The sequence below is a fragment of the Homarus americanus genome, unplaced genomic scaffold (genome assembly GCF_018991925.1).
Source record: "Homarus americanus isolate GMGI-L3 unplaced genomic scaffold, GMGI_Hamer_2.0 scaffold49667, whole genome shotgun sequence".
NCBI lineage: Eukaryota > Metazoa > Arthropoda > Malacostraca > Decapoda > Nephropidae > Homarus > Homarus americanus.
The window spans coordinates 7,890,291-7,911,035 of NW_024738608.1; the positions used below are offsets into that span (position 1 = coordinate 7,890,291).

Below are 20,745 nucleotides of genomic sequence, written 5' to 3' on the forward strand. Positions count from 1 at the left end.
TTCTCTAATATAACTACAGTAGAACCTCGATAAATCAGACTAAATGGGGCAGACCCCAGTCTGAAATAAGTGAATCGATAGGGGGAAGTGGTGTGGAGATAACACTTCTTATCTGGGACTGTTTAAAAAAATTCAGTTGTTGTTGTTTATTACTGCACTTCAACAATTAAGGTCTTTAAGTGCATATCAAGGTTATTAAAACACCATTAAACAATTAATTATTTAACAGAGTGCTCTGGGTGGAAAATCAGACAGAAGTTTGGTTGTCGACAAATGTTTTCACCGAGATGATTTGTCTTATGAATATAAAGTAAACTGTATACTGTATAGCACTTTAAAGATGTAAATAACAAGGTAGGGGTATATTGTGTATGGGAGAGGAGAGTGATCTGGGAGCAGCAGGTTGGAGGGGGGTAGCACAGGTGGGTGGATCCCTCCCAAGATCCCTTTAACTTGTCTTTATGAAATTAAACTGTAATTCTGATATTTTTAGGTTCATTTAGTGTTGGGTTGATAAAATACTATCACAAAATAATCAACTTTCCTGAAAAAAAAAAGAATCCCACACTCAACATCATGAGTCGTTTGTTTACAAAGAACAAACAGCTGATCGGCTTACAGTAGCTCCTTCACCACTCATGCTTACCACATGTCTTCAGTACTTAATAAATTAGTACAGTACTGTAGTCTAACTATTATCACTTAATAATATTGTAGTGTATTTATCAGCACTTAATAAGTAATATTGTAGTGTATAGTATTATGCATCTGCATATACCCTGGTTTATTCATTAATAATTTGTCTAAGTAAACAAGTAGCCAAACTGAGTCATCATATAACACTCAAAGGTAGTAAATAGCATTGTTAGGAAGGTATCTTCATATCAAATACTATACAGTGTGTTATAGTGACCTTGTCATAAACTGATTTGCTGAAAGCTCTCACACGAATGCATCCTGAATGAATACCTTCCGATTCAGCTTATCCTTTTATTTTCATGTTAAACTACAAATTACACGTAATATTTTTTTATCCACCACTGAAGATGTTATATTAACCATGATGAACCATACAAGGATATAATATTGAATCATTAAATAAACCTGGTGAATGTGGCAATACCCGATCAACCTCCCTCCAACCCCCAGCCTGCTTACAGATGCAGTCTCTTCACTCTTGTTAGGCCTATAGCAAATCTGATTATTATCCACTGTACAGTATTCGGTGAGCAAGTGTTGTTCTTTTTCTTTTAATTTTACCCATTTCTTAAAATATGTACAGTACTGTACTTACACAATCTTAACCCATTTCTTAGAAGCTTCTTGTATCCTCTTAAAGATACTACATATAGTACAGTACTCAAAGTTCACGTAAATGAGTGTAGGCAGTGAGGTGCGGCACATTGATACTATACATATAAAGGCAGTACAGTACTGTACCCTGTACTCAGATTGAGTCCGAGACAGTGAGAGACACGCACGAACACAAACCGTCTGGAGTTATAATGGATTTTCCAGACCTTTTAAAAACTATCTCTAATGAATAGAGGGGCGGTCCTGTCACAACTATTATTTTATTAATTCCAAGGTAAGTTTAAACTTCAAATATCATTCACAGATTCATAAATACAGTATACTGCCTCCTTTGCAAATAAACAGCTACTACTACTTTTTATAATATTGTGAGGGTAAAGACATGTAATCCTCTATAACATTGGTTTAACACTAGCTGGTGAACTATTGTGTCCAGTTAAAATGCGCAAAACTGATGAAAATTTATCCTCTTCCTCCATACTAACAGCAGACAATATATTATTTTCCAGGTTTACCAGTACTGTACATGGCTTCTCTACAAAGTTCAATTAAGGTCTTCCTCCATGGGGCCTGCTCTAGTCGGGGAAAAAAACTGAAGTACTGTATTGTACTGTTCCCGTAAAAACTTGCATTGGTCAGTAGTGTCACATTTGATAACGCCAGTGATGAATTCGAAAGTATGAACGAGACTACAGTATTCGTAGTACAGGTTGTACCTCTCTAGTCCGGCAACCTCAGGACCTGACCGGTGCCGGACCATGGAAATTCACCCCTTTCCTGGATAGATAGTGACTTGTGCTAATGCTTGGAAGCACTAGCACCACTTTCACTGCTTCGTGGTCTCTTTGAAAACATATTGAAGGGTTAAATGTTGTACAGTAGGTTCTCAAATTTCGCAAGTTTTTAATTCAACGTTTTTTATTTGGACACAAAAAACACTACACAATTTAAAATTTCGACGGCGGAAACTCGAATTTCAACGGGTTTGAGCGGCCCGCCAACGTTCAGACGTGCATAATTGTGTAAACAGCGTCATTTCTCTTATGTACAAAAGACTCATTATTGTTTATTACTGAATGTCTTTTTGATTGAATTAATGTTTATGTGTGCAAAATGAACAATACAATTCATTAATAATACGTAGAATATTAACACACACGAGGAGACGAGACGGCATTGTTTTCGTTGTTTACAAAACCAGTGACTGGTTCTACATATAAAACTGAAGAAAATAAGACCTTGGTTGTAGCTGAAGTAAAAGTAATGTAAAAAATTAATATGGTTATTTTAAATTAATGTTAATAAATGGAACAATAAAAGTAGCTAACCATTAATGGTAAAGAAAAAAGTGAGACTGCACATATGTAAGTGCGCACATGTGAAAACATATCGGCATTACTCTACACAAGAACATGAAAGCAACACTTATTTACAGTTCATATATGTTTTAATTAATGTTTCAAAATTTTTTTTATTGAATTAATGCTTATGTGTGCAAAATGAACAATACAATTCATTAATAATACGTGGAATATTAAAACACACGAGACGAGACGGCATTGTTTTCGTTAATGTTTACAAAACCAGTGACTGATTGGTTCTACATATAAAACTGAAGAAAATAAGACCCTGGTTGTAGCTGTAGTAAAATTAAGGTAAAAAAATTAATATGGTTGTTTGAAGTAATGTTAATGTTAATAAATGGAACAATATAAATAGCTAACCATTAATGGTAAAGAAAAAAAGTGAGATCGCATTTGTAAGTGCGCACATGTGAAAACATATCATTATTCTACATAAGAATATGAAAGCAACACTTATTTACTGTTCATATATATTTTAATTCATGTTTCTGAATTTAAAAAATAAATTCTACCCACAAGTGGTGGTAAAGTTGAAAACATAAGGACAGCCAATGTTGTCGTGTGTGTTTTTACTCAGATGATGAAGTTGCCAAGTCATCAGGTTCAACTCTAGCTGAAGCTGTAGAACATAAAAACTTTTTCTGTGTTGTTTTTAGTTTTTATTTAACTTTATCTGTGTTATTTTCGTTGGTTTATTAGAGGTAGTAATTCGCCAGAAAAGTAGGGTAAATAAGGCAAAATTTAGCCAAACATCTAAAGTACCAGACTCAAATTAATTTTCTCCATGGGCAAATTAAAATCGTTCCGGACCACGGGAGTTTCCGGACTAGAGAGGTACAACCTGTAATTGCATTTATAGATCACCTGAACGTTAGCCCCCTATCCCAGATAATTTTGATGTGGTTAAACTTCACGCTGGTTAAGGTAAGTGGTGGGGCTAATCTTCAGGTGATCAATAAAGACCAAAATTACAAAATATCTCATTCATTTGTGGTCTCAGACTCCACTACATCACTGGACAACATCCTTCTTACACCCAACCTGAGCAGGGATCAATCTGAGACACAGTGGTGAGAGGGAAGCCAAACACCGAGCATAGTTATTTCATCACCAGGTATAATCACAAACATAAGTGCACTCTAGTATTTCACTTCTGTTATAAGTTTCAAAAATATAATTCTTGGCCAACAAATAAAAATGTCACTTTGGGATGATAGAATACAGTATTACCCCTATGTATTACTGAAATATAGTTAAAGATACATAATGTATGGTTAAGTCTATCTGAGATCCTTAATAATGAATAATTTAACTCTGGAAAATTGAAGTAAAGTTGTCTTACCCTGATATTGTGAGCGATTGTTTACTAGACGACGCAGAACTAGTACTCATGGAGGTGCTGGAGGCAGTCCTAGATCCCCGGCTGCCTCTTGGTTTGGCTCCTCTTGCCCGCGGACCTCTTGACCCTCTGCCCCTACAAGACACAACAGTACTACCACGTTATAAAAATGAGATAAATAGTAAGCATATGCCAAATTACTGCTGCTGGTACATCAAGGTTGTTCTGGTAATACATCTCCTGAAGTTTTGGAGTTTTAGTTGGCAACAACCTCCACATCTTCTAACCTAACCCAATGAAGAACCATCGGCATACTGTGTTACAAAGTCTGTGCTGATGAATGAGACACACATATTTTTAGTGTTTCAAATGTAGACTATATCAACACCAAGAGGCAAACTTATTGTGTATCATGTGGCTTGTCTCATGAAGCCTATTACAGTAATTACACAAAGTACAAATGTTTCAGTACTATATTGAGTTATCATGGTTTAAATACCACATACAGTCTAGCTAATGGATATACGAATGACTCTACAGGTGCTAAGAAAATTTTAACACATTCAATCAGTAAAGATAGATAGAGTTGTGGGGATATCAATGTAAATGCCCTCAAGACATACCTGGCAGGTTTTGGTGCAGGTTCTTCATCCATATCAAAGTCACTTAACACCTCATCGTCCTCATCACCTTCGCTGACTCTTTGCTTGACTCGGTTTGGATCGTTAAGGGCAGTGAGAGTCTGTAATAAAGATGTTTTAAGTGTCATCATACAGAAATAAATTACATTCCTGCACTACAAAATCAAGCTGGACTGGTACAGATACAGTCACCCACAAAAGTCCTGGCGCCTCTCCTCCTGAACCACGAACCCTGAGATTCAGACTCGTGAACCCGAAGCATTTATGGACAGAATAATGCATCACTGTCTACTGCTTTGGGTTCATGAGTCTGATTCTTGGTGTTTGTGGAATAGCAGGAGAGGACTTTAGTGGATATATGTACAGCAGGGTCCTGATATAAGAAGTTTGTGGGCCTGGCATTTTCAACGAGGGCCATCCCTAATTACAGACTTGACCTTTGTGCCCCCACCATCACAGTTGAACAAATCAACATTCACCTAAATGTGGGCTCTATTTCTCTGCCTTATAATATCCTGTATCAAATTAAAAGAGAAACATAATTCAATGTTCATATCTAGTCAGTCTATCAAGGAGAATGTTTCTGTAATAAAGTTATGCTACACCTGAACCCATGTTTCTACCTTGTGTATATGTACATATGTTTTGTTTCTTATCATTGGGTATTGTTTTTGTTTGGGGTTATATTACATTAGTAATGTTCATTGTTCCCTTCACTCACTAGAATATTTTTTTTTGTTCTCTTCCAGATGCCATACAACCCTTGGTCAGTTAAATGAACAATAAAGCTCGAAAAAGGTCGACTCTAGTCTTCTTTTACCACAGTTTCATAATAAGGTTTAACATTCTAAGCCTTAAAAACACTCATGCACATTCAAACTTTAACTTCACTAAATCATATTTCCAATACTCACACCAAACACAGAAAAACACACACCCACCTCATTTTCCTCTTGTTGAGCGTTCAGACGGGACTTCCTTTGCTGTCGGTAATTAATAATGTTGCTCTCTATTTTATCCTCAATAAATTCCTTATCCAGAGACATGATATACTTCCGTGTTTTGTCCACCTGGTGCCTGTGAAGGAAACACTCATAAACCTCTTGTGTATATAGTACCCTCTGAGCCAAGTAAAGTCATCTGGTGTTGGCCAAATAATACAATAAATGTGGCTTTCCCATAGTAAAGGGGTTAATAAAAATACAGTAATTCAAAAGTACAGTGATCCCTCGGTTAACGAATTACCTTCCATAAGATTCTTCACTTCGGTTAACGAAAAAATTTTGATTAACGAATTCCTTACGAATTTTTCCCAACAAGTTTTCGCTTGCTTTCGGCTGCTCACCAGCTGTAGTATTAGTCCGCCAATACAGTAATCGGTTCTAGGGCTTAAATTCGTTACCATTTGAGTAAATATCAAGAAGGTTGTACTATTCAATAATTAAAAAAAAAAATTATATTAAATTTTTTAGTCATTTTAACAATTATTTAACATAATGGAAGTACAGGGAACTAGATTTTAGCGCGCCAAACAGCCACTTGACTCACCCAAAATGGCGTCAGTGTGTGTCCCTGCTCAGTGGAGGAAGCATCTTGCTTGAGACTCTCTTGAACATAAACTATTTTTACATTTTTACAGTACAATTATTGGTCATTCTCAAGTATATTTTACATATTGACAATATATAATGCAGTGCAGTGTTGATTTGAAGAAAATAATCTTGAATTACACCAAGTGAACTAAAATTTTATGGGTGAAATGGCAACATGAAGCATGGGGTGTCTTCTCTTTTCCCTCCTCCACCCCCACCTCTAATTCCCATCATCATCAACCAGGAGCCTTCTACATGCACACCTCAAAGTAAGTGTACTTTACTGCATTTATTTTTAGTTTGTATGTAATTTTCGGTGAGCTGGAACCAATTACCCAAAATCCCATTGAAACAATGGTTTCGGTTAACGAACGACCTTCTCGAACGAATTAACAGAGGGACCACTGTAAAAATATTCAATTAATATGACTCGATAAACACATTCAATTTCAATTTCAATTGTTTATTCCTTGATAGAGAAAGCGGGATCCTAGTGCTGTCACTAGGTAGGCATATAAACACATTCTGATTTTCTTTACACAAAATGAAATACTCGTACTGTAAAGTGTATGGTGCTGTGTGACTGTTGATTCACAATCTACAAAGTGGTTATGACATTGGTATCTTATGCTCAGTGCATCAAGTAACTGGGAAAATTCAAATTCTTGCAATTACTGTATGTGCCAAAACCATGTGAAGACAATACAGTACTACTTAGAAAACAAAGAAGTAAAATGCTATCCAAAAGAACTTCCTAAATAAATTACTAAAATGTTGAGAGACTTACTCAATAATTGTTTTTATTGCATCTTTGTCGTCTTTTTCCACGAATGAGCGTATGGCCCGTGCCAGACCCCTCTCAGTCAGGAGAGACAGCTGGTGTTCAGTATCAAGATCAGCAAAGTACTGCTCTACAAGGTCCTCAACACGAGTCTCTGCCACCTGTTGATTACACAGACATATAATTCCACATCACAACTACAACTTAAGAGCAATTTGTACTGCACCCAAAATCATCCACCCCAACCCTGCTGTTTATAATTTATAACTAAACTATTAAGCTTTTCACCTCGCCTCTAGTCCTTCTGCATTGCTTCTCCACCCAATTTCTGCACCTTGTTGAGCCCTCGTAAGTTTAAGGCCTTACTAACATTGGTTGTTTCTACAGTAAAATCTATCTTTCACAAAGTAACAAGGGCACTAAATTCATTCCATAGAAGAAGCATACCTTTAGAATGACAATGAAATAAAAAAAAAATATGAATAACCATAAAAAATAAACATAGACCTATGTTTGTCTTTCACTGACAAATATATATAAAGTTTTGTAACCTTTAACCCAGAAACTTGTGTTCATACTGATAAGTTTTCAGCCACAATGTTAAAAACAGCCCAACAAAATCATGTTTACTGTAATAGGAAAAAGTCCTAAAGTATACTGTATAATGTAAACGCCCTGTACAACTAAACCAGCGACAACTGTGTGGCGGGAAGTAGCGGTGTAAGTGACTGGGAGAATGTCATTGGCATAATTTAATCAATGTTTTATCTACAGTACCATGACAGTGGATCAAACAAGACATATCCCATACCTAAAGTATTGAAAAAAACCCTGAACTAAATAATGTTTACTGTAAAAAATACCCTGACATTTACAAGTACTATAAGCCTAGAGGACATCTTTAAAACACCAGTGCAAAATGGTACTATGTAAATACTGTACAGGATTTTACAGCATGTGTTTCTTCTACTCCTAGACTTAAAATCACTTATTACATATCTTTCTCAATATTTCTCATTTTACATTATCCATTCAGGTTATAACACCACTCACCAATGTCTAAGAACTTGTGTTTTATATTAATCACAACACCATTCTCTCTAATAAGTTACTTTCCTTTCGCCACTGTCTAACACTTCACTTTCAACACCTCCATCTTTAGTAAATAATTCCCAAAAGTATCGTTTACACTTCTGTCTTTTTTTCATTTACCCAAGTCATTCCTCAAAAATTTTACAAGAAAATAATTCTACCAAACATCATATTTAGCTACTGGATATACATAAACTTTTCTTCTTATAATTGCAGCCAAAGAAAAACATTAACTACTGTATTCCACATAAGTTATCAGAAATACAAGATGAAGTCCAACCTACATCTTCATTAAACACGGCATCCATAGCGTCCTTATCAATGCCAATTTCCTCCTTTTTCTCTAGTTTCTTTTTTCTAAACAATATCATATCAGTAGAATTTGCCACGTCATCTTTGAACCTGTGACCAAACCGACACGCGTTAAACATCTGCGACTCATCCGTGTACTCCACCCTTAGCCGAATCAGCGGTTTCTTGGGCTGCCGTGGGTGACCTGTGGAGAATGCACCAGGTTGTTGAACATCAAGCATCTTATCATATTGTGTTAAATGGAAATAGAAGGGTGGGTTGATTCAAGACCATCTAGTACTTGTAACTCATTCTGGGTCTGTTTACCCCCCCACACACACACACATATGTATCTTGACCACCTTGGCATGAGAGAGTATCAATTTAGTAACCTGTAGCTGCCTGGATCAGCCTATTGATTCTTCCCCACCTCCCTCCTCTCGACCCGTCCTGTCCATTATGATACTGTCTATCAACAAACTATCACCAAGAAAATGGTGCACTGATCAATCTGACACTGACACCAAAGTGGAATACTCCCTTGACACCAGTGAGATACTCCCCCCTATGATACCATTGTTTACTGTCACAAACAATAGATCCTAGACAACAGTGTATCATTGTGCCATTAAAATCCACTCAATAATCTGGCCCTTTCACCTCCCTCTGACACAACCACTCCCCAACGAGCCATTTCCCCAGTGAACTACTGTACAATGAACCACTCCCCGTAGTATTTCTTTGTTTTGTACATTTTCAGCTTTTGGCAGCTGTATATTTCATTTCAGTTAAATGTTAATTATTTCTACTATATTCATAACACTAGCATATAAGCACAGACAAGCACATGCAAAAGTACACACATACAAACATGCACCCACACACGCTGGGCTCAAAAAAGTGTCTGCCCGTGAAACAACAGGAAGATGTTATTTTGCTACCTGCACTGTACGTTTACTTGTCCGTAGCAGAGGAGCAATAGTAAACGCCAAGCATTGCACAGAAAGCATTTAGCATGGAATGATTGGAGTCAGTTGCCTTTTGCTAGTGCAAGGGACAAAAAAACAGTTCCAGCAGTGAAGTTAATGAGGCAGACCTTCTTTATATATCAAAAGTTAATGATGATTTCCTTGCCAGCCTCACACCTGGGCCAAATGTCCTCCACTTTATAAATTCGCAGTAAAAGCTTCATTATTCAGCATGGCGGGGAGGGGGGCTGCCAGTTAACAGTCAATCTCATCTAAGGAACACAAGACAGTAACACTACTCACCAATTGTAAGAGCGGAAACTATCTTCCTGCTCATTACCGCTGCTTACTCGCTTGTTTGCTGGTGCGACTAACACTTGAGTAGTTGGACAGAGGTGAGAACGGCAGCTGCTACCTGTGTCACCGGCAGATTGACCCCAATTGCCATACAGTCACTATCTAGCTACCCCGCTGTTCGTCAAATTCTGGCTGTGATCTCATCATAGGTCCTGGACCCGTGGGTTGTGTCCCCAGACCTTCACCTATCGACTGTCAATCTACCACTACCACATACCACGGCCGTCAGTTCATCTCATTCCGTCTGCTGTATCAAGACATCGGGTCTGCTGTATCAAGTCCTCAGCCGCTGTCGTTCGAGTGTGAAGTTGAATGGACGCTTCCCTACCCTGAGTGTGGATCACCATGTTTCAGAACCTTCCCCCAGGGCCACTGCTGTAGGAAATATCTGTTCATTGTTTGATTCTATGGTTGTTTGATCCCATTAATTGCTGACTCCCCTTTATTGTTCGATTCTATCAATTGTTGACTCCCATTAATTGTTTGATTCCATTAATTGCTGACTCCCATTAATTGTTTGATTCCTTTAATTGTTTAACTTCATTAATTGTTTGACTCCCGTAATTATTTGATGTTTGTTGAGTGGTGTCAGAGTTTTGAGTTATATTTTTTATAGTAATGAGATGTCAATCTCAAACGGTTGTTTGCTATTCCTCGGAAAACCATGGTCCTTGATTTTCCTTTATTAAGAACCTGATTAGTCTGGTAAGGGATTTCTATCCCTAATTCCCAGACCTTTTACACCAGTCAAGTAATAAAAGCCAAGGTTTTAAACACCATAACTTTACAGCTACTTAAGTGTATTTGACATAATCTGGATAGTCACTTGGTGCACATCATTATTTAAAAATATTATACTCAGAACTACAAATGTACAGAACTGCGCATAAATAAATAGAATCGACATTTGTTTTGGCAGTTCATCACAAATATGTCTGCTGCTAAAGTGTGATGGGTAGTTCTGTGCCAAATAATACAGCTTTTATTCTGCACTTTAAACATAGATCTTATATCCTACACAAGGTGATACAAGTACTGTACACTATTATCCCATTGCCCTGGCTGTCATGTGTAACAACATTGGATTTTGTTACATTAAAAACATTACCCATAATAGGAGGAGAGACTCTACAAACAGTTAGTAAGAACTCAAACATCAAGAAACTGGGATATAATGGAAAAGAATAAAAGACTGCTTAAGGGGAGGCTATTAGGTTAGGTCAGGTCAAAGCTTATATTTCTTGATATAACTGGTGGACCATCAGATAAAGATTAGGTTTTCATTGGGTTAGGTTAGGCTGACCTGGCCCCCTCCTCCTTAAGCATCATGCAAGTTACACCCATGAAAATGCAGACCATGAGAGTAAGGAAAGTGACTGCACCCGGTAGTAGCAACAATAATTCAGGTGTCCGAGAACCTTTGGCTAACTAAGTGGACTACTGTACACTATCTCTAAGGAATCATTAACATAAGAATATAGACCAAAACCAACCAAACTATAAGCTAAAAAGTGAGTGTTTACCTGTAATAAGTCCCTTGACTTTAACTAGCATCTTGTGGACATATTCTTCAACAAAGTCTTCCACAGGATTTGACTTATTGCTGTCAATCACCATACCTATGTCATAGTCAGCCAGACACACATTCTGTTAATGTTCAATTGTTGTATAGGACAGTACTGTATATGAAAGAAAAGATTTACTATTTAAATATACAGTAACTCACACCAACCACAGGGATTACATTCTAGGATTCTCAAATGGTTGATAAGGGCTGTGTCCAATAGTAAATAATGGGTTAAGGGAAGTGACCTTTGAGAGACATACAGTAAGTAAATTCCATTGACATACAGATCTATGCTATTAAACCTAACCTGAGCTGAGCTAACCACCACTGTATTCTCTTATTATAGCCTTAGAAAATATATATATAAGTAAAATTTTGGAAAACTAAACATTTAATTCTCCATACTTGTATACAATAGTTAAGGTGGGAACAAACATGGTAGTTCTCTTCAGTGTTTCACCCACCTCCTGCAATGCTTTCAATGTCTACTCTATCACAATGACCAAGTTCTTTTCTTCTATAAATTCCAAGGAAGTACTATCTGCAGAGTAGTGTTGTTTAGAGTCACTGCACCCCACTTGAAGAGTTTTACATCTTTTGCTATACAGTAGATAAATATATCCATCCCATACCATCTTACCTTCAACCCATTCTAATCTATGGTTTTAACTTCCTTACTCTATCATCTATTCACTAATTAAATATCATAAAAGAATAATAATGCCCTTTGTTTTAATTACCTGTATACCAAATACAAAAATGCAGGTAATGGACGAGTTGACGGTTCTGGGTAAACACAAGAAATACACTCTGCCACGTTCGGAGAGTGATACGGTATATATAATTTGTAATAAAAGTTTAAAGTCCTGCTATAATAGTCGAGATAAGTTTATTTCTCTAGAAACAGGGCCGCCATTTGCAATGTCACCACTTACCCTGCAGACGACGTACGGATGGAGATACGAATCCATTAAGAAGTACTAATGACATTGTCTGGACTTTGTTTTTGAGAATTCCTGATGATAGTTAAACATGACAACATAGTACTGTTATTGTTTTGATGATTCACTAATGAACACCTAAGATATATCATCATTTATATGAATTGATGGGTAAAATTTTACTTTAACTACCATAACTATTTGTATGTTTATTTGAGATGGGCTATACGTATTGGGTAAATTTAAAGCTTTGGTCATCCCTGTACTTAGACATGCAGACTTGTGTTTTTTTTCTGACGGTTTGCGATGTGTTATGAACGATTTAGACCTTCACCTGTATCGGATTTCACTAGTTTTGAGTTACTACCCCCCCCCTTACCAGTGTATGTTAAGCTAACCTTATAACTTATAATATAACTTGTACCTAACCTAACCTATGACCTGTATTTTCTTATGCAATAGAAAAATGTTTTGCGAGTGAAATCCAGTAGAGATAATTTGTCTTATTGTTTAAAGTATTTAATCCCACAGTTAGAATCTTAGGGTTCCCCAGATGACCAAAACCAAAATAATACCAACATTGTTTGGAATGTTTATACAGTACTATGAAATTTGTAGTGGGGGCAGCTAATATCCATTGAATTAGTTAATGTGCTTAGTAATATTTATATATTCAATATAGTATTACGGTGTTGCACAGTAAAGCACAATTAATTATCTAATAATATTCATTTAGAGCCGATCAGCGAGAAGGTTGGACAACTACTTCCAGGGTTCATCAAGGCAGATGAAAGAAATTTACCAAAAGTAGATGTCTTTATGATTGTAGAGTATTATCAAGAACTCCGCCATCCAGCTATGAAGCACGTTAAATTACATCTGTCATCTGATCATCTCAAGCCCATCCCCTGGCCATGGTCATCCCTAGTCCTTCCACAACATTAAATATGACATCAATGACGAAAACTTACAGTTTCCAGACATGAAAGAGAGAATAGTGATGCAAACTTCTATGTTGGAGTTATCGGTCATGTGTATCATTTTGGCACCCAGCAAGTAAATACACACGATGATACTTGAGCAATAATTTAATTTAACCTAAAAATACGGCTATACCTGTTTATATCAACATTGTATATGGCCACAAGTCCTGTAATTTTGCTGGTAAACAACATATAATAATGGATATACACCACAACTGGCTCCCTCTCTGCAACTCGAGGGAACTAGTAGTCACAACCAATCACAGTCACGTGACTTTTAAGGAACTTTAACCCTTATTTTTTTTACACTTTTTGGCCTTATTTATTTAAAAATATCATTACCATTGTGAATTTAAGCATTTTCTTTACCCAATTAACCTGCCATCTTACGAAAAAATTCCGACCGTCAACTCGTCAATTATAAAATACCTCATTTTATCTTTACTCACATCAAATACAAAAGCCCTGACATAAAAGACCCTTCATTGATTTTTACAGACATCAAATACTGTACAGCACTCACATCAAATAAAAAAGGTCTGATAGTCTTTAGCGGTAGAGCCGTTGTCTTGAACTGCTGCTGATTATTCACCTCTAGTAGGGCCACGTTCTTGGTCACGGCCTCTCCTGCACACAGCGACGTGGCTACAGAGCTGCCTGTAACATGATATAGTTGAGAGGGAAAGTTTATCCATCATGTTGAAAGTCTCTTATTGGGTTGGGTTGGGTTGGGTTGGGTTAGGCATATGATACTGGGACAATCACACTCCTCCAGTTACAATCCTCTACAATCACACTCCTTCACAATTACAATCCTTCAGTCACAATCCTTCAAAATCACACTCCTCCACATTCACAATCCCCCATAATCACAATCCTTCATAATGTCACAATCGTCCAATTAGTACACTTTCCCACATGATCACTATATAGATGCCATTCATTACAAGCTTAGACACACAAGTAGCTTTGGTCAAACCCATGACATTACAGTATACAGTACACTCTTTTATATACACCTTGAACTGTGAATATTGACATCTGAAAAATCTATTACACCTACAGTGAAATATGAGACTTCCTTCTAACGGACTCCAGTAATGTAAGAGGTTAATCCATTATATACAGTACGTAGTAGGCAGCTACTAAACAGGGAGGTACTACCGCCTGGGAAGATATTGGCAGCATAATGTGTTGTCTAATGGTAGACCCTGCTGCCATATGGCATCACGAAAATTGTGACCAAGTCCCAGGTTGCTGATCTGTCTTTCGGCCTCAATTACACACAATTGTAGGGTCTCAATTGTTTCTCTTACATGACAAAACAACATATATGTAGCATTTCTCACTGTTGATTTTTTTTCATTCTTGTATTTCTTTGTATTTATTATTATCAGTGTTGTTATTATTATTATTACCATTAATATTTTATTTTACTTTTTATTATAAATTTTATTTACTATGAATTATTATTATTATTATATTTTCGCCCCCCGGCTCTGATGTGGGTCAGTGACCTGTGCCCGGGTGGGCTAATCCCCGTGTAAAAAAAAAAAAAAAAAAAGAGTTAACTAAAGCTTCAAAGAGAAATGGTAGTTGTTTTGGAGGGAATGAAATATGGTAAGAAAACATTGGAAATGGAAGGTAAGATTGATGGAGGGAGGGAGAGGGAAGGGATATAATGCAGTAAAAAGAGAACGTATGAGAGAAAAGGTAAGAATATTTTGAACCCAGATATATAACTGATAAGATAAAGACATACAAGTAATTATTCTGTTTAGGTCAAGAAGGAAGGTAGCGACAAAGGCACAAGCAGTTAGGGATGGGATGAGACAGGCTGTGAGCTTGAGAATGGTAAGGTAAAGCATCAGGAGTACTAAATGGACCCACCGACAAAATATGAAGGAACAGAAAATGAAATACGACACACAAAAGGGTTCAAGGACACTTTGTCACTTCCCAAATAAACCTAACCTAACCAAACTATGGCTTCATCGCCTCCACAATAAAGACATCATTATGTAAATTTAATATAACACAGGTTTCAATACATTAGAAATAAACACACACAATCACCATTATGATGGACACAACAAGGCTAACTCTGTGAAAACCCAAGGATAAACTTGTGACATCAACTAGACTCAACAATGAAAGATGGAGAAATGGATCTATATGCTAAGGATTAAACAAAGGAAGGAGAAATGACAGGCAAGATAAAAAAAAAAAAAAAAAAAGGCAAGGAAAAAACAAAATATAAAACAAGTGAGGTTAATAAAAAATAAATAAATAAAAGCCAATACAGTACCTGGCTGAATAACATGAAAGGAGTCCTCGGCAGACAACCTGGGCTCTATGAGACACTCGTGTTCGTGACCCCAGATGACCAAGTCCAGGAAGGGGTCGAGGAAACTCTCTGGTATGTAGTTGGTTGGGCCGTGTTTAGCGTGGTTTTGGTGAAGGACCATGATATTGAACCAACTTTCCATGGACTCTTTGGGACGAAGCATTTTGACCTGAAATTACATCTTAAAAAGTATAATATATCACCCAGGAAAACTAAGATGATGAATATACGTATAGGGAGTCTCAGAGATTGTGCATCATAAGACAATTGATGTTTTTTTTTAATTGAATCATAACAAATCAACGAAGATGGCAGAGATAATAAACACTATTGAGAGTCAGTTTAGTTCTCGTGTCCAGAAAGCTAGACACTAAACACCGATCAGTTGTAATAGAATCTAATAGACAAAATCCAGACATATAGTTATTGTCGATTAAATTCTTCTGCATCTGATCAGTGTGTGTGTGTGTGGGATCCGGCTTCCTGGATGCGAATATTAAAGTTAACTCTTTCATTTGGTGTTAATTTATCAACAATCTTCTTTGATTTGTCATGATTCTCTCACCTGAAAAAGGGAACATTAATTTTCCTATGTGTACGACCAATGAGACTCTCTGAAAATTCGCCCCAAAAGAGTCTTTATGATGTTGTGTGAGACAATATGACACAATGGCCAAAGGATTTTGACAACCCTACCTAGACAACAGGAGTCTCGGTATTAATTTTGAAATTCATTGAACCCCTCCGTAATGGTACTTTTTACAGCGAGTGCTAACAATGACTTCCTTTCCCTCACAAAGACAGGCCAAAATCATGTAGTTCAGTCTGTAAGCCTAGTCAACCAATTATTTAAAGTCCCAAATACTATTACAGTAAATACAATCTACAGTACTGTACAGTAAACAAAGCTGCCGTCTGCCACCTACAGTACCTGGGTAATCACCAAAATAACACTTGCCTTTGCTACCATGACCACTAGTAAAGCTTTCCTTTATTAACAAACTCATACTGGTACTCTTTACTTCACAAAAAAATAAACAAACAATAATAAATGAGTACAAGAAACCCTTGCTAATATATGTCATAATGTTTTTCAGATCAGTAATGTACCTGAAGCCTGTTTTATGGCATATACTGTACTGTACTCCTGGTGGTCTGACTCAGCTTTTAGAAACTCAACTCTTCCTGGCTATTTAGTTTTTAATGGAGCTGCAGCTAAGTTGGTAGAGATCCTATCTATGATCTTCTAGTTTTACCCAATCATAAACAAGGAGAGCTCCTGGAAACCTATGGGCTAACACACAAACTTGATGATGAACTAATACGAGTTGTCTCATCCACTGGACTTGGTTATTAAAACTTTATCATTAAATATACAGTCCAGTTTTTAATGGCACTTCAATGAATTAGTGTAGGCGGTGGGACGTGTGTGTGTGGGAGCTCCGTGTTTTTCGTCAAAAAACAGGGTCATTCCAGGAGTACCCAGTCCGATTTCCAGGAAATCTGATTCGTGAGTGTCGTGACCAGTACAACCTATACTGAGATTTTGAACAAAATCCATTTTTTGGCCGAAAATGACAAAAATTGTAAGTCTAAAGCCTTAAAGGATTTTTGGCCAAAAATACTTTTTGTCTCTGAACTAAAATTTAATGTGCCTAACTATTTAAGTACATCCAGAATAATACACAAGCACCAAGAAATGACCTCGAAAACCCATAAGTGGCAAGTAATTAGCATTGCAAAAGTAATTAAAATATTCTAAAAATCATTTGAACATTTTCTAAAAGCCATTTGAACAAGTTATAATCAAGATATCAAATTTTGGTTAACAGATCCTTAAGCAGCACATTCAGGAGTACCTATACTGAAATTTTGAACAAAATCCATTTTTTGGCCGAAAATGACAAAAATTGTAAGTCTATAGCCTTAAAGGATTTTTGGCCAAAAATACGTTTTCTCTCTGAACTAAAATTTAATGTGCCTAACTATTTAAGTACATCCAGAATAATACACAAGCACCAAGAAATGACCTCGAAAACCCATAAGTGGCGAGTAATTAGCATTGCAAAAGTAATTAAAATATTCTAAAAATCATTTGAACATTTTCTAAAAGCCATTTGAACAAGTTATAATCAAGATATCAAATTTTGGTTAACAGATCCTTAAGCAGCACATTCAGGAGTACCTATACTGAAATTTTGAACAAAATCCATTTTTTGGCCGAAAATGACAAAAATTGTAAGTCTAAAGCCTTAAAGGATTTTTGGCCAAAAATACGTTTTCTCTCTGAACTAAAATTTAATGTGCCTAACTATTTAAGTACATCCAGAATAATACACAAGCACCAAGAAATGACCTCGAAAACCCATAAGTGGCGAGTAATTAGCATTGCAAAAGTAATTAAAATATTCTAAAAATCATTTGAACATTTTCTAAAAGCCATTTGAACAAGTTATAATCAAGATATCAAATTTTGGTTAACAGATCCTTAAGCAGCACATTCAGGAGTACCTATACTGAAATTTTGAACAAAATCCATTTTTTGGCCGAAATGACAAAAAATTGTAAGTCTAAAGCCTTAAAGGATTTTTGGCCAAAAATACGTTTTCTCTCTGAACTAAAATTTAATGTGCCTAACTATTTAAGTACATCCAGCATAATACACAAGCGCCAAGAAATGACCTCGAAAACCCATAAGTGGCGAGTAATTAGCATTGCAAAAGTAATTAAAATATTCTAAAAATCATTTGAACATTTTCTAAACGCCATTTGAACAAGTTATAATCAAGATATCAAATTTTGGTTAACAGATCCTTAAGCAGCACATTCAGGAGTACCTATACTGAAATTTTTAACAAAATCCATTTTTGACAAAAATTGTAAGTCTAAAGCCTTAAAGGATTTTTGGCCAAAAATACTTTTTCTCTCTGAACTAAAATTTAATGTGCCTAACTATTTAAGTACATCCAGAATAATACATAAGCACCAAGAAATGACCTCGAAAACCCATAAGTGGCGAGTAATTAGCATTGCAAAAGTAATTAAAATATTCTAAAAATCATTTGAACAAGTTATAATCAAGATATCAAATTTTGGTTAACAGATCCTTAAGCAGCACATTCAGGAGTACCTATACTGAAATTTTGAACAAAATCCATTTTTTGGCCGAAAATGACAAAAATTGAAAGTCTATAGCCTTAAAGGATTTTTGGCCAAAAATACGTTTTCTCTCTGAACTAAAATTTAATGTGCCTAACTATTTAAGTACATCCAGAATAATACACAAGCACCAAGAAATGACCTCGAAAACCCATAAGTGGCGAGTAATTAGCATTGCAAAAGTAATTAAAATATTCTAAAAATCATTTGAACATTTTCTAAATGCCATTTGAACAAGTTATAATCAAGATATCAAATTTTGGTTAACAGATCCTTAAGCAGCACATTCAGGAGTACCTATACTGAAATTTTGAACAAAATCCATTTGGCCGAAAATTACAAAAATTGTAAGTCTAAAGCCTTAAAGGATTTTGGGCCAAAAATACGTTTTCTCTCTGAACTAAAATTTAATGTGCCTAACTATTTAAGTACATCCAGAATAATACACAAGCACCAAGAAATAACCTCGAAAACCCATAAGTGGCGAGTAATTAGCATTGCAAAAGTAATTAAAAATATTCTAAAAATCATTTGAACATTTTCTAAAAGCCATTTGAACAAGTTATAATCAAGATATCAAATTTTGGTTAACAGATCCTTAAGCAGCACATTCAGGAGTACCTGTACTGAAATTTTGAACAAAATCCATTTTTGGCCGAAAATGATAAAAATTGTAAGTCTATTGCCTTAAAGGATTTTTGGCCAAAAATACTTTTTCTCTCTGAACTAAAATTTAATGTGCCTAACTATTTAAGTACATCCAGAATAATACACAAGCACCAAGAAATAACCTCGAAAACCCATAAGTGGCGAGTAATTAGCATTGCAAAAGTAATTAAAATATTCTAAAAATCATTTGAACATTTTCTAAAAGCCATTTGAACAAGTTATAATCAAGCTATCAAATTTTGGTTAACAGATCCTTAAGCAGCACATTCAGGAGTACCTATACTGAAATTTTGAACAAAATCCATTTTTTGGCCGAAAATGACAAAAATTGTAAGTCTAAAGCCTTAAAGGATTTTTGGCCAAAAATACTTTTTCTCTCTGAACTAAAATTTAATGTGCCTAACTATTTAAGTACATCCAGAATAATACACAAGCACCAAGAAATGACCTCGAAAACCCATAAGTGGCGAGTAATTAGCATTGCAAAAGTAATTAAAATATTCTAAAAATCATTTGAACATTTTCTAAAAGCCATTTGAACAAGTTATAATCAAGATATCAAATTTTGGTTAACAGATCCTTAAGCAGCACATTCAGGAGTACCTATACTGAAATTTTGAACAAAATCCATTTTTTGGCCGAAAATGACAAAAATTATAAGTCTAAAGCCTTAAAGGATTTTTGGCCAAAAATACATTTTCTCTCTGAACTAAAATTTAATGTGCCTAACTATTTAAGTACATCCAGAATAATACACAAGCACCAAGAAATGACCTCGAAAACCCATAAGTGGCGAGTAATTAGCATTGCAAAAGTAATTAAAATATTCTAAAAATCATTTGAACATTTCTAAAAGCCATTTGAACAAGTTATAATCAAGATATCAAATTTTGGTTAACAGATCCTTAAGCAGCACATTCAGGAGTACCTATACTGAAATTTTGAACAAAATCCATTTTTTGGCCGAAAATGACAAAAATTGTAAGTCTATAGCCCTAAAGGATTTTTGGCCAAAAATACATTTTCTCTCTGAACTAAAATTTAATGTGCCTAACTATTTAAGTACATCCAGAATAATACACAAGCACCAAGAAATGACCTCGAAAACCCATAAGTGGCGAGTAATTAGCATTGCAAAAATAATTAAAATATTCTAAAAATCATTTGAACATTTTCTAAAAGCCATTTGAACAAGTTATAATCAAGATATCAAATTTTGGTTAACAGATCAGCCAAGCAGCGTTCAGAATTACCTATACAAATTTTGAACAAAATCCATTTTGGCCGAAAAATGACAAAAATTGTAAGTCTATAGCCTTAAAGGATTTTGGCCAAAAAAT

General features: G+C 35.7%; 1 protein-coding gene across 3 annotated transcripts in view; it reads right to left on the reverse strand.

Moving 5' to 3' along the window:
• The window catches only part of LOC121874240 (double-strand break repair protein MRE11-like), a 32,165-nt gene that overhangs the window by 1,338 nt on the left and 10,082 nt on the right, over positions 1–20,745 (reverse strand). For all 3 annotated transcript variants that reach the window (XM_042378319.1, XM_042378318.1, XM_042378317.1), the window contains 8 exons: positions 15,539–15,746; positions 13,754–13,887; positions 11,263–11,386; positions 8,408–8,619; positions 7,038–7,192; positions 5,600–5,735; positions 4,641–4,759; positions 4,021–4,152 (listed from right to left, as the gene is read on the reverse strand). In XM_042378319.1, coding sequence (XP_042234253.1) covers positions 4,021–4,152; positions 4,641–4,759; positions 5,600–5,735; positions 7,038–7,192; positions 8,408–8,619; positions 11,263–11,386; positions 13,754–13,887; positions 15,539–15,746 — 1,220 coding nt within the window. The remainder of the gene's footprint in view (positions 1–4,020; positions 4,153–4,640; positions 4,760–5,599; positions 5,736–7,037; positions 7,193–8,407; positions 8,620–11,262; positions 11,387–13,753; positions 13,888–15,538; positions 15,747–20,745) is intronic.